The sequence below is a fragment of the Labrus bergylta genome, chromosome 3 (genome assembly GCF_963930695.1).
Source record: "Labrus bergylta chromosome 3, fLabBer1.1, whole genome shotgun sequence".
Lineage (NCBI taxonomy): Eukaryota > Metazoa > Chordata > Actinopteri > Labriformes > Labridae > Labrus > Labrus bergylta.
Genome location: NC_089197.1, coordinates 3,858,198 through 3,874,259, shown reverse-complemented (window position 1 = coordinate 3,874,259; position 16,062 = coordinate 3,858,198). Strand labels below are relative to the sequence as shown.

The following is a 16,062-nucleotide window of genomic DNA, read 5'->3' as shown; positions in this document are numbered from 1 at the left end:
CGAACCCAGGCCGTACATGGGGGTGCGCGTACTAACCACTACACCATTAGACCACTAGGCTACCACAAGGCATGCATTGTTTGCTTTTTCTCTTTTTTTGCTGCTCTCAGCTCAAGTTGGCTTTTTTTCTATAAATGGATATGACATCACAATTATCGATCCAAGAAAAAGAAAATCTATTTTTAAAATCATCCAATAAAAACTCTAGATATATAAGTGAATGGATTTCCTGATCTGAACCCCTTAGCTCAAGGGCACAGTCCTTAAAAAGGGGTAGCATGCGAGGCTTCTTTCGGGCACTTCCATCCAGATAAAGTAACATCAACACAGTCTGTGTGTGAGAAAACAGCTCAGCTCCTTTTTCTTTCAAACACTACCTCATTGGTATTCCCATTTAAACCCACGTGCCCCTTGTTGGTGATTAACTCATAGCTTGTTGCTTATTCAGAACTATGAATCATCTCATGAATATGGTGAGTGATTCACATTTCTCTATTCATTAATTAGGTGACTTTGCGATTCTATGAAAGATCTATCTGCCCCCCATATTGGTATATATTGGTAAGCAGTGGATATCGTATTTATAATACTGAAACAAGGGGATAACTTTCTTTCACATGTTGTCAAAATAGTATTGACTTTATGAACTCAAACTTTCATATTCTATAGCAGCACATTTTTAGAGAGTCCAGTCAGGCAGCCTCGCTCTGCGGTATACAAGACAAGAAGCAAACAGTGGTGCAGCCTGTCAGCAGAAAACGCCACGTCAGCAAAAAGTATCTCTGAAGCTGTTCTCCTAAGTCTGCAGGAAGTGTACAACAGGTGGTCCAAGACCTGGGGGGGTGTGGGTCATTAAAGCCAACACATTGAGGATTTGCTTACTGCAGGATGTAAGGATCCTTAATATGGATGCTGCATGCTGCTCTCTGACTATAACAAGAGTTACAAAGCAGTAATGAAGTAACCTCAAAGGTAAGGCGATGTAAATTTATTTATGTATACATTTAAAAATATAAGAGTACGGCAAACCAGCTTAGGGTTTGTGAAAAAGCAGGGAGCGTTGTGTTCCAATAATGTAATTGAGCCTCTGACCAGCAGGGGGCGATATAAGACATGGACGTTGTTTAATGCTGCATTCAGGTGCTCCTCGGATTGGTCCCACTTTCGAAGAATCTTAATATTGATAAAACATCTTTTGCCTTGCATGTGATGACAAATAGAATGTCAACATGGAAACAGCAATGTGGTTAATTCTTTCCTGAGTTTACAAGTTGTTGTTCCGACTTGAGCAGTCGTTCATGTGCACACCACATGAACGCAGCAATAGTGACGTCATTCACTGATTCCTGAAGTGGGGTTTTAAATCCGAACATATTGGAAATGCTGCCTCTAACTTTAGATACATGTAGGATACCTAAAAGGTGGATTTGAGCTGGGACTTTAGCCTCCTGAAAAACAGATGTCACCCACAGGTGCACCCACCTTTCAGTCAACTCAGTCACACCCTGAAGTATGGAAGTTGCATAACTCTTAGCATCGATGTAATCAAAATAACCCTAACCCCAAGTACAGAAGAAATCCTATTTTGAACCAGGCTGTAAAAACGTTTATTTCTGACGTTAACATGAGCATTCAAAGCTTTTGCAGCAAGCCTCAAGTGGACACCTGAGGAACTGCACGTTGGCTTCATATACCAAATAATGTCTATCATCTACTCAAGCTTTATTCTCGTACATGTTAACAGAACAGGAGGCTCATTCACTTTTTTCTTTATGAGGACATTCAGCTAAATTTAATTGACTGATACTTAACACTGTAACACCCCCCCCCCCCCCCCCCCCCCATTAAATAAAACCTGTTCTACATCACTGTGACTGTGAGAGAGAAATCAGCCTGTAACCTGCTAATGTCCCACTCATACTTCTTATTACTAACCATAAACCCACCATCCTGTTTCGCTGTCCTTCAGCCAAAGCACTCTGTGAACGTGTTCTGTGTGTGATAATTATCGGATACTTCAAAGTATTGTCAGGTTTAAATTTAGAAGCTGTTTCAGTTGAGGAAGCAACATTTTTGATAGACTTTACTGTTGCATCTAGTTGTGGTTCATAGCTAAACTTTTCCAGCATAAAACAAAACATTTAGCGCCAAATGATCCTTCCAGGACACGTCATATATTTAGTTGTTTTTTTTTACTGTTGATGGTTCCACCTCAAAGTGAATGTAGTCCAGGAGAGTTTGGCTTACCCTCGTCACACTGGTGTCCCGTGTATCCCGGCACACACTGGCAGCTGAAGGAGCCCCACTCGCCGTGACAGCGACCTCGGTGGCCACAGGACGGATAGCCCATGTTGACACAGCTGCTGTCAGTGGTCAGGCAGCCCGGAGAGCTGGATTGAGAGTCGGCCGGGGAGCCCAAATCATACAGCTGAATGGAAGAGATAGCAGACGACAAGGAGGGAGAGAGTGAATGTGAGATAAGGTGAGCGGTGACAGGCGGAGGACGGAGGGGGGAAACGAGGGAGGGATCAAAAGAAGAATACGAAGAAGAGGTTAAGAAGAGAAAAGCTTTAAAAAGGACAAAAAAAAAAAGAGTTAAGTTGAGATGAGAAGATGGGAAGTTAGAAGCCTTGCCAACAAGTAAGTAGCTTAAAAACCACAGAGAGAGAAAGACAAAGTGACGGCAGAAAAAAAGGGATCGCATAACTCACAGGACAGAGAGGTAGGGGGGCACGTAGTGAAGGAGAGGCTCACATGTAAAAAAAAAATTAAACAGAGAGGAAATTCAAGAATTCTGGAGGGAAACTTTGAAAAGTGTTGAAGGACGTGAGCTCAGGGACACACTCCGGCCTTCATCTGTTTCTCCCCCCCTCCCACTGTGATCAATACCAAACACAGGAGTGATTCTCAAACAGACCAAAAACATGGCCCGCTGTGCAGGAACCTCACAGGACGGGGGAACCTTGAACGTTTCAATTTGTGTCCCTCACAAAAAAAACACAACCATAAAGGACATTAATATGTTCCATCTCCTCCTCCCTGCTTCAACCCCCAAAACTTTACGAGTTGTGTTGGTGCCGCTGTAAGGACGCAGGAATGCAACAGATTGTAAAAAAAAAGTGTCAAAGTCATGCCGCTGGGGAGCTGCTGATTGGCTGAGTGACCTCCAGCAAAGAGGCTTCTTATTGGTTGCTGACCTTTAAAGGCTACTGCTTGTCTGTTTTGCAGGGTTTAGACAGGGTTGTGCTGATTGCTGAGCAGTGTAACAGACATGAGCGATCAATGACTAAAAGACACTTTGGAGTGGCCACTGTGTCTCTCTCTCTCTGTCTGAGAAAAAACCATTCAGACTGATGTATGAGTAAAGCACAAAAATACACCTGTTTCTACTGAAATAACATATTGTGGCTCAAGCTGTGCAGACTGACACATCCATGTGGTCTGTCCTGTTTGCAAAGATGAATTTCAGGTGTTAGGTTATAAAATATTCCGGCCGATGGGGAGTGATGTATGCACAGAATGTGAAGATTAAAGCTGTGGAGTCAGTCGCAAGCGACCCTGTCTCTAAAGAGAAGATGATAGAATACAGAATTTGAGATTAATGTCAGACTGAAAGAGAAAATGATTTAAAGAATCTCTGGAAATACTGAAAGACAAACCACATGAAACACCAACACACAGTTAGAGTAAGATTTACCTGAAACCAACATATGCGCTCCTAAAGACTTCAAGAAACGGTTATTTCTGCGTTCAAAACATGTAACCCTTAACACCGAGTCACTACATTTCAGCGGCCCATCATCAAGTAATCACTCTTCCCCTAACAGGCTGTTTGCCTTGTTGGGCTTTCGATGACACGCCGAGGAGATCGTCGACCGTCTGTCCAGCTGAGGGATCATCGCCCTAGTTTTTGCGGTGTCTCCAGCTCAGTCACTAACAGTTGGCTCCCGTTTTTTGGGCCGATTCGACATGTTGTATCGGCGTCGGTCGGCATCGAGCAGTTGGTGAGATGAATCTCTCTGATTGGCTGTTTGGAGGTTTCACTCAGGTTCAGGAAAGCTCCTTGAGCATGTCTCTGTAGTATCCATGCTTTCACCCATTAGTGTGGTTTCTCCTTATTTGTCTCCTCCTCCTCTTCTTTTCTTTTTCCACTAAAAGACCAAAAGCTGACAACGCCAGCGCCATTTTCACCTTTTTTATCAGACGTTATTCTCCATTAGTAGACAACCTATAATACGAGTGGTGAGCGACAGCGGTGTGAAAATGGTCTTCTCGTATCATAACAACGTATTACCACCCCCTGCTGGCATGGAGAGTTATTTCCTCTCACGCATGAGCAGAACGTACGTGGTGGTTGGCCGTCGGCTGTAATCTTTGCGGTGTGTTCAAGTGCAACTTTTCGCCCAAGACAAAGGGCGATGTGAGGCGACGTCACAGGCAGCTTGGTGTGTCAGGGACTCTAAGAGTTGGGCTTTAAATGTTTTACCAACATCGGATGCTTGATAAACTTATAGGTGCAAAAATCAACAGTATGTGGAGGAAGGAAAGGTGGAAGTGAGAGAACAAGAGGGAGATAACAGAAGAATACATATGGCCTGTAACCTGACAGGGACCACAAGAAAGAGCTCAACAGCCTCTCAAGAGACTTCATTCAACAAACACCTGTCCCAGACACAATTCATTCATCATTCATCGTTCATTCAATTGATTAATCGAGGTTCTTCAACGAGCGCCTGTCAAATGATTTTTAAAACCACCAGAAACAGTCAGGCAGCAGATTCTGTCTCAGAATATGTTCTGGCACGATGACAATGAATGTTTTCAACAGAATGCTGCACACTGTCTTCAACAAGTCATACTTCTTTTTTTTGTTGCAGAGAAAAGCTGCAAAATCCAACTCCCACTCAGAGCTCCCAGCATGCATGGAGCTATTACCCCGGAAACTGCAAATATCCATACTTTAAAAATGGAATGACAGTTTTGTCAAAAACTAAAATAAGTGAAAAACGTAAAGCATGATACAGTGGGAGCTGAAGGGAGAAAAACAAGCAGGATTATGACAGGACAAGAAAACCAAATGATGGTGAATAGCAGCCGGAGGGAAGAGACACAACTCCAGAATACAAATACAATTATTATAAATCAGAAACACATTTTCCTGGACACAACCTGCCGTTTGCTTCAGTCTACCCTCCTCTTCATTCACACAGCCATGCATCACACTTTAATTAGGTTTTAATCGAGGTGACATGGTCCTGACCTGCTGTACACTCCGTCTGCCTCCAACAAAACAGAAACACACTCAAGTATGAAACGACATAAAAGATTGATCCAGACACAGTCGCACATGTACACACAAAACAACAACAGACAAGTCTGTGAAATAACAAGACAACAAAAAGCAGCGTGTCTGTCTATCAATGTCAAATACCTTTAGCACATAACAGGCACTCACACACCAAGAGGAAAACAGATGATGTTGCCATAGCAACAAATGTGACACATTAGCACATTCTGTGATAATAAGTACAAATGTAAAAAAAAAAGACAGAAAAATAAGTCATACAATGTCAGAACGTGTCCATCAACATTATTAATCATCAGTACGCCCACTGCTGCTCTGTGGAGATTTATTATCCTCATGTCCGCCCACACATCTCATGCAGATTTCTCTCATTAATACACAACGTTTGTGCAGCCTCCCGCCACGTCTTCTCATGAGGTACCACACATCAACAAAAAAAAAGCTTTTAGCATTGCAGCTGGAAAGAGAAAAAAAAAAAAGATTCCTTTTATGTGGCCACTCTTGAGATTTAGCATCTTAATGAAGCTTTTGATCCATGTAGCCTACATGACGGGGTATAAGGAGGTTACGAGTGGCACTTCAGGCTCCCATTGGTACACCTGATCAGACTCGATGAACGAAAGAAAAGCTTTACTCTAAATTAGATAAAAGAACACTGAAAATATTTGAAACTTTTTCTCATCGTAGACTAACTATTAAAAAGTTCTACAATTTGGTTTCAATGTTACTGTTTGAAGTTAAAGTCAGGGTTGGTCATTTTCAAAAAACTAGCATGATTTTGAAAGTAGCATTCCCTCAGTGCCCCGTCTGCACCCCCTCCCCTCTGTGCTCCCTCTAAAGCCACGCCCCCTCACTTACATGTCATCTCATGTCTCATTCAGCGGTCAGTAAACTCTCAGTATAAACTCCTAAAGTCATCAGTGACTCGCTTTGAGTGTGAGCTAGAGCACAAAAGAGGTAGAGAGCGAGCAGGGAGACAGGGAGGCGTCTGATTGGTTCATCAGATTGGTACCTCATGGCAGACATTGGTGGAAGTTTTTACAGACTTACAAACTGATACAGATGATGGATTTTCTTTGTTCCTTTTTCAGAGAACATGAGTTATTAGTTTCTGTCAGGACCTAAAGACAACTTCAACCAAAATCTTAAAAAGAAAATGACCAACCGCGCCTTTAAAGACAGGCGGAGGTCATGTTACAACATCAACTTTGCACATAATGAAATTGATGCAATAACTACAAAATGTGGGGCAGATGATGCTCATTGGTAAAGCGAGTCGTTTGCGAGCTTGATCCTTTGCTGCATGTAATCCCTCCTCTCCTCTCCCAACATTTCCTGTCTCTGTTCAGCTGTCTGATCCAATAAAGACCAATATGCCCCCCCCCCAAATAAAACATTACTGTATTAGCATCATAGGTATCTTGTTGACACTAAAAACTCACCATCACCTTTGCACATAATGGAATCAATGCAACAACATCATGTGTGATAATGCACGTGTTGCGGCTGTGGCTCAGTGGTAGATGTTTGTCTCCCAGCTGGAAGGTTTTGGGGGTTTGATTCCCAGCTCCTACAGCAGGGTTATTCAACTATATTGTTCAAGAGGCCAAATTTTCAGAAAGCTAAGGAACCGAGGGACGGACAAGCAAGCCCACCACAGCAGTACAGTGTGAGAAAGCCATTTTCTTTTATCCATCAACAACACAAGCTTGTGATAGGCTGAGAGCACAGGACCAAAGATGTTCTATTAAACGGGAGCGCTCTGCTGTTTTTAACACTTTACGGCTTTCATCCCCTGGGCCGCAAGTTGAATAGGCCTGTCCTACAGTCACATGTCAACATGTCCTATAGCCTAGACTAACATTAAGGTGATTAGGTGAAACTAATGGACACTTTGCAAAGCATCATTTCTTCCTGGTTGCTTAGGGTAGACCAATGATCAACTGTGGGTAAAGTTCTTATATTTTCTTCACAGCGAAGTAGCAGAAAGTACAACAAAGACCAAGTCCTACATGCTGCCACCATTTTTAAAATCCCAGAACAATGGCCTTTACAAAAACTCTACCGTGTACCAACATTTTAACTTCCATAAATCTTGTGTATTTGAGCGCCTAGGCATACACAGAGAGCTGCTCAGAGTTAAACTTTTAAATGTTTTCAACTTTTTTTAGATACATTTTTTAGAGCTTAAATGTCTTACATGAAATCAGAAACTAGGGAGAGAGAGAGTGGGGACACGCCCACTTCGAGGACAACTGGCACTGGGAGTGGGGGCGAGCTAACTAACAGCTATGCAAGGGTCAAAACACAAAACATACCGGCCATGCAGTGACAGATTCTACATTCTACCATGGATCTTTTTGTGTCCTAAAGGTTCCTCGTTGCATCAGTAGTAACACAGTCTAAAGGGGTTCTGACCTGGCAGGAGCCACATTTCTCACTTAGACAGAGAACCATTTTGAAAAGGAGGGTGGGTAGAAATTGCAGCAGAAAATACAACTTTAATCAAAATGCCAGGCTTTGGAAGAAAGTGGCCTCACAAAAAGGCTGCCATACCGGAGGCCTGTGTTCATAGAGCAATGATTTGAGGTTTTGTTGGGGGAAAGGCTCAACATTGTCACGGCTGAGCACGGACTCCTTGACTTTCACTCCAACAGAGCCATGGAAGTTTACTTGAAAGTGTAAAGGTTCATCTTCTGTTTCGCTGTCCGAGTGCACGTGTGTTATGTTTGAAAGGGCTTCGAGGTCGACAGTTAAAAGCGTAAGAAAAAGGTCTCTTACATGGCACAAGGGTGCTGTGAAGGTTGAGCCCTGTTATTAATCCATTTATCAGCATTAGTGCAGGTGTGAGTTTCCCCTCTCCTTCCATTGCTGCCGTTCTAATGGCAGTGTGGTTATGTTACCGGTGTGTACGTGTCCCCGTGTTACCTTGCTGTCCACGATGAGGTTGCGGATGCAGCCGGTGAAGTGTTTGTGCTGAAGCTGAGGGTAGATGTACGGGATGTCCTCGTTCACCCCGCCGAGCTGGAGCACGTGGCTCATGTTCAGGTGTCTGAAACACACAGAGGCATGGACACACATTATTCAACAAGCAGACAAAAAAAAGTCTTAATGGTTAAATAGGTACAATGTTCAGGATAACTTAAAAAAAATAAATTCCAAAGCAGCACATTAGAGATGAAGACGTTTCCACTTTTGTTTGGGGCGGAATTGAAGCGATGGTTTTAGCTTTGCAATCAGCTCTCTCATATTTAAGACTTTCCAACATTCAACCCAGTAAATCAATCATGTTGGCCACAAACAGAAGATTCTGCTTTCAATCTTAAAAATCAATAACAAAGTGATTTAATAAAAGTTTGGGCCATTCACTGTGGAAGAAAAATCTGTAAACACAGCACTGATAGAACCACATTATAAAGGGGTTTCTTTACACACATTTCCCTGACATGGAATAATATGGGCTTTTATTTTTGCAGTTTCTGGATAAGTGTAGCTTTAAGATGACAATAAAAGCATTATCAACATACCATCAGGTGTCATCATGCATGACGACGGAGCAAGCTCAGATTACAAATATGGATGCAGCCAAGTGTCGTAAAAGTGAAGTGTGTTTCCTGTATTGTGTATGTTCATTTAAGAGTTCTGAACAGTTTTTCCCGGGAGCTCCTGAGCTCTCATGTTCCTCAGGATCGTTGGTTGGGACGGCCTGCTGCTAAGGACCTTCATCCTATCCCATCTCCCCCATTCCATTTTTCAAGCAGACGTCTGTTCATCATGAGTCTAGTTTTGAGATTTCTGCCTCTTTAAGGACCTTTTTTCTCACAACTGTAACTTTGCTAAATGTTGCTAATCGCTACGCTCATGATGGATAAACGTTGAGTCTTTGTAACATAGCAATGAGTGAGGTCTTTCACCTGCTTTTTGTAAGGTGTCTCGAGATAACACTCGCTATGAATCGACACTATACATACTGACTGATATTTGGTTGAAATGAGCTCATCTCAGAGTATGGTGCATGAATCAAAGGTACGGTGTAGAAAAGTGGTACAGTTATTTTTGGTACACTCTGGAAGTATGAATATTCATCTGCAGCCCTCTCATGACTCCTGCACTGCTGCATCTAACCTCTTCATATTGTAGTTGTTTTTACAGGATACAATAAAATGATCAGATGTTTTCACATTTGTGAACAGGGAAATAGGTAAATATTTAAACTATGTTGGAATAACACTTTATCTCCATCCTTCAGATCCTCTGACCATCATCAACCAGAAGAATACAGGGACATATGATCTACGATCCCAGGACCTTTTATTACTGTCTCTTCCAAAAGTCAGAGCTTAACTGGGGAAAAAGGCGTTTAAGATTTCTGCTCCCTTTACCTGGAACGAGCTGAGACTTAACGAGCTGCTCTTATTGGACACTTTTAGGAGGATGTTAAATGACTTGGAGGCGGACACATCTGGCTGTAGATGTTTTCCCTGATGCGTTTGTGGGCACCCGTCACGACTGATAAAGTTTATTCGATGCAAAGCTTAGCCGCTCCGTTACGCGTCTCCACAACCTAGTTTTTTTTTTTTTTCGACCAACATGTGTGTCCTGCAGGGCCCTGCGCTCATGTCCTTTTATGGGCATAAGTGGGCGGTTACCTATGCTAATTGGGAACAACATGCACACGCTTTCAACTTACTAACAAAAGGAAAGAATATCACAGCTGCGCACAATTCAGTCATTTAAGAACCCGTTGATGAATCTGAAGGAGAGTCAGAGAGAGTATTTTTTGCGCAGCAGTGAAGTGCAGATTTTTTATTTATTTTTCATGGTATGTTCCTGCAACCGTGCGCACCTGAGAACTTATAGGCTGTGCACGGGGTAAGATACCATCATAGTGTTTATCGGATACTAATTAGTAACACCTGTCACTAGAAGGGCTTTTGAGTAAGCAGATGAATTCCACTACATGACTTCTTGTTTCTTTTTGTGCACAAACTCAGTTTGATTCAACATGGAGAGTAAACATGGCTCACATAGAAAGCACACTGAGCACCTCTATCTGTCTCACAGCAGAAGTCACATGTTCGTGTGCATGTCGGTGTTGGTGTGTGTACCTGTCAGTGTTGGGTGTGACGCCCGTCACCTCGCAGGATGAGTGGTCTTCTGTGGTCAGCCAGCTGCCCAGTCCCTCCATCTCCATCACGGCTGCTCCTGAACAGCGATCCAGAGTGAACCGCACCTCCTGAGGAGAAAGCAAACACAAATGATCTTATAAAGAGAAACCAAGTGCGTTAATAAAGCGCCCTATTTTCCCCGCAATATAACGAGAGTACCCCCTGCTGCAGTCAAGTGCTCCTTCCCCATTATCACTATAGCGGGAGCTGCCTTCTGACTCACAATCCTTTCATTAGGGCATATTACTCTTCTGCTGCCTGCGAGGTTTCCTGTTATTGCACAAATAACGACAAAAAAAACAAGACTTCGCATCTCAAACTGCCGTTTTCCAATAATTTAGATATTGGTGTATTTATTTGTAAAGCAGTAACCATGGCAACCTGTTTCCAAACAGCTAGAGTCATTTATTTCACCTAATATTTAAATCATCAAACATGTCCGTAAGAACATTATAAAGTCTTTTAATCTGTCAGCTTTCTTGATTCTTATTTTATTCTGAAAACACCACAGCACCTAAACACTGATGTGTTCGTATGCAGCTGCAGCCGTTAGGACTGTGACGACTGGGACAACTATAAAGCCTCTAAATGAGGTCTGCACGATGCAGGATGTGCAGTGGAGAGGAAACAGAGAAACACATGCCTGGCTGCTTGTTTTGCAGCTTGATTCAAATCTTCCAGGTTCTCTTTTTAACAACTTGTCTATAAGAAAAGTCCATCGATGTCACGTTTGTGCAGCCGTGCGTTTGCATGTCCCCTGCTTGTAAACATGCACGCAACCCTGCAGCTCCAACAGACAAGCTAGCCTGTTGGTGCCAATTTGGATTCACAACTCAAAGTGTTGTTTATGTTAGAAGCCTTTAAAAACCTAAATAAAGAAATGATGGATTAGTCTATTTTTTATTTAATTGTGGTGCAGCCCTACTCCAGTGTGTCCAAAAAGCACACCTTTTTAAAATCTTTAATCCCTGCCATCTTTGTAACCCTAAAACAAGCCAGTTATCACACTTTCTGTAGATCAACATTTTAAACACAGAGTGGGCCATTTTAGAGAACATATCTGTATTCTTTAAATGATTCTCTGTTACCTGATATGTGTAAAAAGAAAGAGTGAAGGGTTTTACAAAACCTCTACTTAAAGCCAATGATTCATTGACACAGACGAGAAGCCGTTCTGGAGATTTGACAGAATCAAGTAGTTCTTACTTTGTTTTTAGGATGTTTCCCTGGTTTCCTTATTTAAATGGTAAATGGACTTGAGCTTGTATTCAGATTCAGATTCAGATTTTTTATTGTCCCACAAGGGGAACTTTGCGTTGCAACAGGAGCACACAGAAGACAAGAAACACAAGGACAACATCACCATAAAACATAAACCAAAACAAATTTGAAAATCAGACAACACAGCAAAATATAAAACCAAATAAAAACAGCGCAATAAAATCAGTCAAGAGCCCACACCAGAATGGAAATTCAAGTTATTAAAGTGCAAAGTGGAGGTGTGCAAATGTGCAATTCAAGTGCAAAAAGAGCAACAAATAGCTCATAAAAAATGTCCCCCATGGGGGATCAATAAAGTTTATCTTTATCTTTATCTTTAATTGTTGTTTAACATATTAATTGCACTTGGTAAAAATGAGACCTGGAGTCTTTTAGTCTTCCTCACAGGAGCTCTAAAATGACGACCCGAGGGTCAAAGGTCAAACTCACTGTGAAGTGGGTGATCTGGGATCACAAGTATGGCCCTAGCTTTCCTCAGGACCGGCTGATTATACAAGGTCAAAAGCCCAACCTGACACCTCCCTGAAATGTATAGTTCTTTTCTAGTTTTCTGACAAATCAAAGCGCTTTTACATCGCAGGTCACACCTACACAGTCACACCTACACAGTCACACCTACACAGTCACACCTACACAGTCACACCTACACAGTCACACCTACACAGTCACACCTACACAGTCACACCTACACAGTCACACCCTGATGGTAGAGGCTGCTGTGTAAAGTGACAGTTGAACTTCTCGCCCGCTGTCTTAAGGACTGAGTCTCTGCCTATGTGTAATCTAACCGCTTAGCTAAACCTGCATCCATCTGTGAACACAAGCTGGCCACTTCAAGATTTAATTTCACTTTTAGAACCAACATCAACAGGAGGAACGTGTTGGGAGTGAGCAGCTTATAAACTCATATTTTAACCAGCTGTCAAAACCAGCTGAATGGACAGTGGCATAAATGAGTTCGATCACATCACACACACAGTGTTTGTTTGCAGAATGAATCCTTAACACATACTGGATACACCAACAACAATCCACTAACCACTTCACTTCGACTTCAGCTTTATTATGTTTGCATCAATGGCTGTATACAGACGGCCAAAGCTCATTGTCTATGTCGTGTACAGCATCTGTTCAGAGAAAAATCTAACACTTTGGTTGGTTTACATTTCACTAAACGTTGTTGAAAAATTGAGCTGAGCCATGCCCCATGGTTAGATTCTCGGCAGCAGAACAGTACAGTACATTTACAGTACATTACACAACGACTGCAATGTTCCTGATCAGGTCACATGCCCGCGCCGCGTTCAAGTCAGGACAAATGAATAGATTCACAAGTGATTAAAAATAATGCCATTGTGATGCTGAATAATCCCCTTTTTGTAATCACAAGAGCCCCGATTCTTCTTTTTGTATTCATGCTATTCAGAACAAAGCTTTAGTATCACCCAAAGTCACGGTGCATTCATGGCTGCTCTGTCGAGCAAATGGAGTCTGTGTTGCTGCCGCTGTCAGTGTGACCCTGACCTTACACCCATTTCTTTTTCTTTCATTTAAAACATATTTAAGCAACAAAGAAAATTAGCCAAACCTGTGCACAGATACAATTCAAGTAGAAATGCGAAGTTCCTGATGGAGCAGCCTTCATAGAAAAAGTTAGCGTTTAGTTAACAGAGAGTGTGTGTGTGTGTTTGTGTGTGTTTGTGTGTGTTTGCAGGTGTTTTTAGGAACCAGCTCAATGAAGAGAATGAAGCTTTTCATGAGGCTGCGATGAAAAGGCTTTAGTTTTGGTTTTGACAAAACAGTCTCATGCTCTCGCTGACGCTGTCCTCCACTAAATTTGGGTAAGTTTAAAAAAAAAGAAAGAAAAAAGTCGGTGTTCAGACGCAGCCTGTCCAGCTGCTTCAAGGTGTCCTGAGCTCACAGACTGTGAGACTGTGAGGATTGAAGTCTGCAGTCTCAGTCTGGGGCTTCTCTCAAAGACTCTAAAAATAGGAAACTCGTCTCTGACAGTCCTCCTGATATTCAAGAGAGAGCCGTAGATATGTGGGAGTCCTTTGGGGGGGTGAAGAGCTCCAGGCAGTCCTCAGTCAAACGGAGATTATCTTAATTTCACCCTAATTCAATTAACTTGAAATGATCCTGGTTAGAAAATGTCACAGGAGGGCTGTCGTCTCACTCTGTTATCTCCCTTTGCACTGTTCAGTACAGACAGCTCTACACTGCTGAATCACCCACTTACCCAGAAGTTACATGTTCCCCGATATGATCCCTGATGATCGTATGTCTTAGACCTGCCCAAGGACTAACGGGTGATATTTAGAGTCTTGTAACCTCAACTTTAAGATTCCAATTGAATTAAATGTAATTTGTGAAATGTGAATCTGTGATTGGACCAAAGAAGATCAGTTAGGGTGGTTTCACATTAGGGGACCCGTGCCCACCTGGATCAGAGTAAGCTGGACCTAAAAGTCTGGTTCATTTGATCAGTGTGAACACAAACGTACTGTACTCGGGTTCTGTGGTTGCCATGGTTACTTCTTATTCTTTCTGCTTTTTGGTAGATTTTCAAACAATGTGCATACTGCCACCTTACTGTGATCATATGCAGGTGTACAATGTTGCTAATGTGAACCCAGACCAGCAAGGGGAGAGGGGAAGGGGGGAGCAATCGTACTCAGGAACGGTAGGAAACAATCGTGCCTAATATGAAAAGGCCCTTGATTAAAAGGTGCTAATAATCGGCTCATTCCAAAAACCATTACACCGAGGTTGTGAAGCCAGGACGCCCTGATGGACGAGCAGCATGTTCACTCTGCTTCTTGTAATTACTTCATAAGTGGAACTTTATTTGGGACCAAGTACCCCTTGGTACAGTGGTGCACTTGAAATCTTGCACAACAAAATCAGCCAAAGTACATTAGATCTCATAAAGGGTGCACAAGAGTGTCAACACGATCTTCTTCTTACTGCTTTTTCACTTTTTTTAGGCTATCATTTCATTTAAATTCTTCTAATTTCTTTATATCTCTAAAAAGTGGGATTCATTGAAGGACCCTGCCTCAGGAGCACTCTACACGCTCAAGTCTATTTACCATTATTGTGTAGGAAATTATGAAGGTGCATTTAACTGCAAACTCTTCACCTGCTGTCTGTAGATATGCAAGAGACATAATGACTTTGAACAAAAGTAGTTAAGTGCAGACAGCAGCCTTTTGAGGCTTTGAAGACTGCAATTCATTTTCATCTCGGCAATTTGTTTCAGGCAGCATTCAAGTTCAGAATAACTCACAAATACTCCGAAAAAAAACCCCAGACATGTTCACAACAAACTGAGCATGAAGCTGCATGGAGCCAGACATTGTTTTTTTTCCCTCCAGCACTCACACACACACACACACACACACACACACACACACACACACACACACACACACACACACACAGGCAGCACAGTTGTACCCTTCTTCAAATATATTTGTTCCAAACTACATATGAGCACTTTCAAAAAACACAAAGTGTTCAGGTATTTATTCAACTAAAGCTGAGCTGAGATGCACCTCGAGTGATCTCAATGTCGGCTCATTAAATGACAGATACACCAATTTATCTATTTCCTTACATTAGAAATGAACCTCCAAACTCCATTCGATTTGCAGAGTCCCTCTGCATCTTTAAGAAAAAGCTAAAGACCCAGCTCTTTCATGAATACCTACTAACTTAATGATGATGGTCTCCATATTATTGATGATGATGATGGTAATGACGATGGTTTTTGTTTGATAACGATGACTTATAAGATGGTTTCTATACTGATTAGAGCTCTCAAGAACTGCCCTCAATGTTGTGCTTTGCCTCTGGTCACTTCCTGTCAGCACCTGTGTGTCCAATCAGACTCAAAGCTGATCGTTTGCTCTTACTGACATTGTTCCCTTTTTTCTAGATCCTTGCTTGTGTTGTTCTTACTCTCTGATGTACGTCGCTTTGGATAAAAGAGTCTGCTAAGTGAATTGTAGAATTGTAGAAATAAAGCTGCAAGATTATAAAATGATAATCATGATTATTCTAATAATTACTGAGATCACGATTATGGATCAGGATTATTTACTGACTTTAGGGACATTTAAAAAAAAATGCATATCTTGTTACTTTTCCCATATTGACAATAGAAACAGTCAAATACGTTTTTTTTTTTTTTTTTTTGGAAACACATTAAAATGTGATGAATTGTTCAGCACTAATAAAAAAAACATTTGCAAATCTGAGCATTAACATGATAAATAAGAGATCTATCTAAAAGCAGGAAAAGAT

At 41.9% G+C, this 16,062-nt stretch overlaps 1 protein-coding gene across 1 annotated transcript in view; it reads right to left on the bottom strand.

Moving 5' to 3' along the window:
* si:ch211-186j3.6 (neural-cadherin) overlaps positions 1 to 16,062 on the bottom strand; it is a 296,332-nt gene that overhangs the window by 50,034 nt on the left and 230,236 nt on the right. Inside the window, exons 29-31 of the mRNA XM_065952497.1 lie at positions 10,414 to 10,541; positions 8,234 to 8,357; positions 2,248 to 2,428 (exon numbers count right to left, since the gene is read on the bottom strand). Coding sequence (XP_065808569.1) covers positions 2,248 to 2,428; positions 8,234 to 8,357; positions 10,414 to 10,541 — 433 coding nt within the window. The remainder of the gene's footprint in view (positions 1 to 2,247; positions 2,429 to 8,233; positions 8,358 to 10,413; positions 10,542 to 16,062) is intronic.